The 7,993-nt window shown below is 41.6% G+C and overlaps 1 protein-coding gene across 1 annotated transcript in view; it reads left to right on the top strand.

Moving 5' to 3' along the window:
• ITGAL (integrin subunit alpha L) overlaps positions 1–7,993 on the top strand; it is a 1,030,513-nt gene that overhangs the window by 348,955 nt on the left and 673,565 nt on the right. The window contains exons 6-7 of the mRNA XM_044086682.1: positions 2,406–2,533; positions 6,911–7,053. Coding sequence (XP_043942617.1) covers positions 2,406–2,533; positions 6,911–7,053 — 271 coding nt within the window. The remainder of the gene's footprint in view (positions 1–2,405; positions 2,534–6,910; positions 7,054–7,993) is intronic.

Raw genomic sequence — 7,993 nt, 5'->3', positions numbered from 1 at the left:
TTATTTTCATACATTTTTGTATTTTTTAACATAATATTTATGCATATACACATATGGTTTTAAAAGTTTTTAAATTTTAATTATTATGAAGGATATCTAATATATCAATACAAGTGTTTAGATGTGTATTTAGGAATGTTATATTTAATGTATAAATTGTAAACACATTTTTAAATAGTATTGTATGATTCTGATAGTGGGGTGGTTTGATGTTCAACTAATGGTGGATGATGTCACTGTTTAAAACGTTTTTGTTTGTTTCATTCATTGACTCTGATGAAGCCGGATTGGTGGCGAAAGCATTTGTGTGCTTAGTCTGATGTTGTCAGTTTGTTCCTAATAAAATCTACTTCGTGGTGTATTTTGCTGATCCTGTGGAAGTTTATTGGACTTGGTGGAGCTGCTACTTTTTTCTTCTTTTTGTTGCTGCCCTGGTGGGTGTGGATCTTTACTATTCCCTACTTACTTAATAGAACAAGGCAGATGATGTGGTGAATGCTTCTTCTTGTTGTTGGGCCTAAGCCAGAATACAGAATGCTCAGTCTCACTAAGGCACTTCTCAAAATAATATCTAAGATATTATGTCTGGGATAACTTGCAGAATGACATCACTTCTGGTCATCTGACTTCTAGTTCCCAGGCAAACTCCCCATTGTTGTAAGCTGGCAGTATTTAGCACTTACCTATAAAAATACACACACAGGGGCTTTTGTTCAGATCTGTGGCAGGTGCTGGAAGTCATAAAATAATTTCATAACTCCACACTTCCAGAGTCGAAATTAATTCTCCCAAAAGACAATACAGAAAGCTTCCTAGTACAGATGTGTCTCTGGCTGCACTGAAACCAGAGAGATAGCGTCTTTATGGCCTAGCCTATAAAGTGATTTAATTTCAGATATATTCTAAAGTTTCAAACTTTTAAAAGCCAAAAAACAGACCACAATCCAAAAAAACGGCCTCGGGTGCAACGAGATGAAGAAAGATAAAAAATTTCAAATGAGCAACTAAGAAGTGCTTAAAAAGAGAACTTTAATTAAACAAGTAGAAAAATAAATCCGATAAATCCAGTAAATCAAGCGCTTTCATCTCCCACCATTTGGAGACTTTATCAGGATAGAGCATGCCTAACATGATAGTAAATTTATAATACAAAGTTAATTACTGAACCAATCAACATCCGGGGTAATGAATAATTCATGAGCAATGACTGTTCCTACAATTTGCATCATATAATGTCAAATAACCACACATAAAACATTCACCATCCTAATATTACCCACTATAATTCATATAAATACATAACTATAAAATACATTATTAAAATACAATTAAATATGTGTATTAAATTAAATATGTGTATATGTGTATATGTGTATAGGTTTGCATAAGAGTAACATGTTTGGTTTACATTGTTGTCTATGAACTGTACATAGACAGTTTCTATACTTTCTCCTGTTCTCTAGTCTTTATGTACTACTTACCACATCTATGCATCCTACCATCAAGTGACATTTTGCAAAAACAAAATTATACTTGCATTTTAGCAGGCTTGGCAGTTACCTTTTTAACTGTGCATTTAGTCAGTTTACATTACAGTTCATGTGCATTTCTTGCAAATATTTTAGCAGAAACTGCAACACTTGGTACTTTGCAGCAAGAAATCCAAACTACCACACCAGAAATGAATAACGAGACCCTACAGAATGAATTTAAGTGAATAACGAGACCCTACAGAATGAATTTAAGCGCTTTCACTTCCATTATTAACTCACGACTTTAGAATGACACACTGCAGTGAAACAATGGTTTGAATCACTGCTGTCACTGAGCATATGACTAAATGTCACCAGAAGTAACTCATTCACAAGCATCATATATAGAAGGAGCCCACTGCTCAACTTGTATTCAGCAAATGCACGTAGTCTGTTTTACAATTAAACATAAAAAGATCACAGATGTTCACATAAAAAGTATAAGTAGGTTATTATCCTGGAGCAATACCTCCAGCTTAGCTGCCTTCCATTTAAAATGTGTTTTATACTTACTGCATCATTTAACCCTGGTGCTGCTGTAGCATGCACCCTCAGTTTCCAGCGTAGCTCTTTGATAACCAATATGTTAGGGAAAAGCTTTCCAAATAAGATTTGGTCCTAAATATGTTCCCATTATTGAGGCGTGCATGTTGTTACAGTGCGGTTTGATCAATGTAAATGCAACAAAAATGTGTTACATTTTGCTGCAGCCATAAGTGTTAATATCTCTCTGTCTGACATCAGACAGATTGTACATGATTATATATGTTATAAATATGTTATAAATGGTTTCTATAAAGTACAGCTTTAAAATAATAAAAGTACTGCTTAGCTAAACTTGCATTTATTTTTTGTTTTCATTTTCTCTGAAAGAATGTCGGACAGGACTTGATGTGGCCATTCTGTATGACGATTCACAAAGCATCTCCGACAATGATTTTGCTACAATGAAGAGATTTATGCTGGATATAATCGGAGCCTTTAAGGATTCGAACGTCCTGGTGAGGAATCTTCAGCACTATGCTGTCTGTTCTTCTTTAGAAATGTAAAAAGAAAACATAGAAGGGGAATCAGCAAACTTTAAGGAATGATTAAAATGCAGAAGCTTAAATGCCATGCAAAACAAAGCACGAGTAAACGCAGAAAGGAAAAAAGTAATGAGACAGACAGTTATGGAGAGAAAGCAGCAGTAACAGAAGAGGAGAGGGGGGACCTGGGGCTTTTATATGTTGGACAAGGGGGACCTGGGGCTTTTATATGTTGGACAAGGGGGACCTGGGGCTTTTATATGTTGGACAAGGGGGACCTGGGGCTTTTATATGTTGGACAAGGGGGACCTGGGGCTTTTATATGTTGGACAAGGGGGACCTGGGGCTTTTATATGTTGGACAAGGGGGACCTGGGGCTTTTATGTGTTGGACAAGGGGGACCTGGGGCTTTTATGTGTTGGACAAGGGGGACCTGGGGCTTTTATGTGTTGGACAAGGGGGACCTGGGGCTTTTATGTGTTGGACATGGATAACTCTATATACTAAGTCATTTGCACTTTGTCCTTTCCTATGCCAGTGATCCTCTCAGACCATCTAGTTAAGTCCTTTGTGTTCACTGTTATGTCCAAGAATGTAGCACAGGAATTATAGGCCCCTGTCAAACTTTAAAAAGGTGAATTCAACGATATAGCTATGGCTGCTGAGATAGTCCCACGATCTCTTTTTTTCTTTTGTAATCTAACAGAGTAGTAACATGCCCATAAGCTGTTTAGGACCCCACCTCTCTCATCTCATTATGAAGGATGTACAGCTTAATATCACTCTTCATTGAGTTTAAATGTTGTTTAGGTAACACACATGGTACAAGCAACACACATGGTACAAGCAACACACATGCTACAAGCAACACACATGGTACACAAGGCATTTTATAGCTGCTCCACATCTCTGCCAAAAAGAGGAGTGTTGTTTCATATCAGCAGCCATATAACTCATAACAGAAGAGCTGAGATATGAGGACCAAGGATTTAGGAGTCATGCCTTTAACATTATATGTTGATAGGTTCATAGGTTAACATTAGGCTATTGATCCAGAAGACCATTATTAGCCTGGCCACAGTACCCCAAGTCAAAGGTACCCATTGATATGACTAACTCATATCTACTTTCAATCATTTTGATGAGGGCTTGGGGGGGCTACACCCAGGAAGTATTTGTGATTTCACTGAGTTGAGCAGGTTTCATATATCATGATGTACCTGAGCACCGAAAAAGGAAGGAAAATGGTGAGCAACTGTGTTTCCTACAGGTGGCCACAGAATCTATGTCTCCTCCAGGTGGCCACAGCGTACCTCACAGAATCGGTGTCTCCTCCAGGTGGCCACAGCTTACCTCACAGAATCTGTGTCTCCTCCAGGTGGCCACAGCGTACCTCACAGAATCTGTGTCTCCTCCAGGTGGCCACAGCGTACCTCACAGAATCTGTGTCTCCTCCAGGTGGCCACAGCATACCTCACAGAATCTGTGTCTCCTCCAGGTGGCCACAGCATACCTCACAGAAACTATGTCTCCTCCAGGCAGTCACAGCTTACCTCACAGAAACTGTGTCTCCTCCAGGCAGTCACAGCTTACCTCACAGAAACTATGTCTCCTCCAGGTGGTCACAGCATACCTCACAGAATCTGTGTCTCCTCCAGGCGGTCGCAGCTTACTTCACAGAAACTATGTCTCCTCCAGGTGGTCACAGCGTACCTCACAGAATCTGTGCCTCCTCCAGGTGGTAACAGAATCTATGTCTCCTCCAGGTGACCACGGCATACCTCACAGAATCTGTGTCTGCTCCAGGTGGTCACAGCATACCTCACAGAATCTGTGTCTCCTCCAGGTGGTCGCAGCTTACCTCACAGAATCTGTGTCTCCTCCAGGTGGTCACAGCATACCTCACAGAATCTGTGCCTCCTCCAGGTGGTCACAGAATCTATGTCTCCTCCAGGTGGTCACAGCATACCTCAAAGAATCTGTGTCTCCTCCAGGCGGTCACAGCTTACCTCACAGAAACTATGTCTCCTCCAGGTGGTCACAGCTTACCTCACAGAATCTGTGTCTCCTCCAGGTGGTCGCAGCTTACCTTACAGAATCTGTGTCTCCTCCAGGTGGTCACAGCTTACCTCACAGAATCTGTGTCTCCTCCAGGAGGTCACAGCTTACCTCACAGAAACTGTGTCTCCTCCAGGTGGTCGCAGCTTACCTCACAGAATCTGTGTCTCCTCCAGGTGGTCACAGCTTACCTCACAGAATCTGTGTCTCCTCCAGGTGGTCACAGCGTACCTCACAGAACCTGTGTCTCCTCCAGGTGGTCACAGCTTACCTCACAGAAACTGTGTCTCCTCCAGGTGGTCACAGCATACCTCACAGAATATGTGCCTCCTCCAGGTGGACACAGAATCTATGTCTCCTCCAGGTGACCACAGCATACCTCACAGAATATGTGTCTACTCCAGGTGGTCACAGCATACCTCACAGAATCTGTGTCTCCTCCAGGTGGTCACAGCTTACCTCATAGAATCTGTGTCTCCTCCAGGTGGTCACAGCTTACCTCACAGAATCTGTGTCTCCTCCAGGTGGCCACAACTTACCTCACAGAATCTGTGTCTACTCCAGGTGGTCACAGCGTACTTCACAGAATCTGTGACTCCTCCAGGTGGTCACAGCTTACCTCACAGAATCTGTGTCTCCTCCAGGTGGGCCACAGCTTACCTCACAGAATATGTGTCTCCTCCAGGTGGTCACAGCATACCTCACAAAATCTGTGTCTCCTCCAGGTGGTCACAGCTTACCTCACAGAATCTGTGTCTCCTCCAGGTGGTTGCAGCGTACCTCACAGAAACTGTGTCTCCTCCAGGTGGTCACAGCGTATCTCACAGAATCTGTGTCTCCTCCAGGTGGCCACAGCTTATCTTACAGAATCTGTGTCTCCTCCAGGTAATCACAGCTTACCTCATAGAATCTGTGTCTCCTCCACATGGTCACAGCGTACCTCACAGAATTTGTGTCTCCTCCAGGTGGTCACAGCTTACCTCACAGAATCTGTCTGTCCTCCAGGTGGTCACAGCTTACCTCACAGAATCGGTGTCTCCTCCAGGTGCTCACAGCTTACCTCACAGAATCTGTGTCTCCTCCAGGTGGTCACAGTTTACTTCACAGAATCTGTGTCTCTTCCAGGTGGTCACAGCTTACCTCACAGAATTTGTGTCTCCTCCAGGTGGTCACAGCATACCTCACAGAATCTGTGTCTCCTCCAGGTGGTCACAGCTTACCTCACAGAATCAGTGTCTCCTCCAGGTGGTCACAGCTTACCTCACAGAATCGGTGTCTCCTCCAGGTGGTCACAGCTTACCTCACAGAATCGGTGTCTCCTCCAGGTGGTCACAGCTTACCTCACAGAATCTTTGTCTCCTCCAGGTGGTCACAGCTTACCTCACAGCATCTCACTACTATGATGTCTGGGATGGAGTCACACTAGTGAATACCTGAATATGTGTATAGGTGCATTCTGAATGGAGAACAAGATGCCATATTCTCCAGTGGTAACACTCTCCACCCACTGAGCTAAAGTGGACAGATTTGCAGGGCTCCTGGGGTGTTGTGTTTAGTGACACCACTGTGGGCTGTGGTAGGTGACTGTCATTCCTAGACTGAATAAAATATAGAAACTTAAAACAATGACTACACTAATTATTGTTTGGCCAAAAACAAGTGTGTTTGTCTGAAACAGAGGTCAGAAGAAGAAGGGCATATTGCATGGAAAACTTTTTTTGACAATTCTGTTTCACATAAATGTATGCACTCACTGAAGGATGGTTTACTAGATTGGTTTACATGAAATGTAGTTCACTGCACCCCTCTATTACCACTTACACCTCCGTATGTTCCTTAAAGACAAGTCTTGTTCTTTTGCTGAATTGTGCATTGGGAGCAGTCAGTATGCTGAAATGTTTTTCAGCAAGTCATGTTTAAGATACAAGGGATTGTTTTATGTTGCAGGCCATGCATACATATGAAAATATATATATATATATATATATATATATATATATATATATATATATATATATATATATTTTTTTTTTTATATAACCAACATGCAGAAAAATGTATAGAAATATTTAACTTTTTATGTAACCAACATGCAGTTTATAAAAGAAGCAGTCATGCAGAAACAGTTTGTATTTTAAGAGATTAATACATTTTAAGAATATATTGTTTCCTTGTAGATAGGTGTCACATACCTGGTGTTATTTTTCAGTGGTGTAGAAGTAACAGAACAAACAGTATGTTGTTTAATTTCTGTTCATGTTAATTTTTCTCTCCTTTGTTCTTCTACCTCAGTTTGCTGCCGCTCATTTTTCTACTGAGTTCAACATAGTTTTTGACTTTAACCATTACAATAAGGGTTTGGCAGAGAGTGATCTGCGGGATTTTCCACACACAAAGGGGAACACGATAACTCCAACAGCAATGAAGAAGGCTGCGTAAGTAAAATTGAGAAGGGAACAGATCTGTTTATTTGTGTATTAATTTGAATGAAAGCTAATAAGACATTTGTAGACCATGAAACAAGAACTATTGTTTTTTTCAAAGCACAGGCTTTGATTTACCTACATTATTAAATGGCTGGAATGGATAATTATCTGGCTGACACAGTTATGGATACCCTCTTTGAACACTGACACCCTACAATCAAAACTCGACTCAGACACCAGAAATTCATCCGGTGATATAACTGTAATAATTAAACACCTAAAGATCAGCTCTTCATCCTAAAAGAGGATGATTCACTCATTTAGTACTATGTAGCAGGACTAGAAACAGCACGACTACTTGAATCGGGCATTGGTATGTCACACACTGTTCAGAACAATGTGACATTGTACTCCTCATCTCCAGAATAAGAAACTGATGGGATTGTCTCAACTATCTAAAGGTCACAGGTTATGGGTGCCCTACTAGTACAAATCCAAGATCTGCCCAGATAAGAGCATTTCAGTCTATAATAGACTGCCAAGTTCCATCCAGGACAGAGCACTCTTGCCTGCACAGGATTGTCATGATCCATCTAGATCACAGCATGCCTGCCTGCCTTCACTGGGCTTCTGAGACTCATACAGTATGTTTGTCTGTGCTAGACTGAGATCCAGCCTAGTTACAGCATGTCTGTCTGCTCAAAACTTAGATCCATCCTGGTTACAGCATGCCTGCCTGCCTGCACAGGCAGGCATCCTGGTTATAGCATGTCTGTCTATTCAAGGCTTAGATCCATCCTGGTTACAACATGCCTGTCTGTGCAAAATTCAGATTCATCCTGGTTGTAGCATGCCTGCCTGCCTCCACAGGCAGGCATCCTAGCTATATCATGCCTGCTTGTGGAAAACTAAGATGCATCCTCACTACAGCATGTTTGTTTATGAGACC

This window comes from Protopterus annectens, chromosome 10.part0 (assembly GCF_019279795.1).
Source record: "Protopterus annectens isolate FY-2018-M chromosome 10.part0, PAN1.0, whole genome shotgun sequence".
In the NCBI taxonomy this organism is placed as follows: Eukaryota; Metazoa; Chordata; order Ceratodontiformes; family Protopteridae; genus Protopterus; species Protopterus annectens.
The sequence above is the reverse complement of the archived record's forward strand: the minus strand, read 5'-3'. Positions and strand labels throughout refer to the sequence as shown.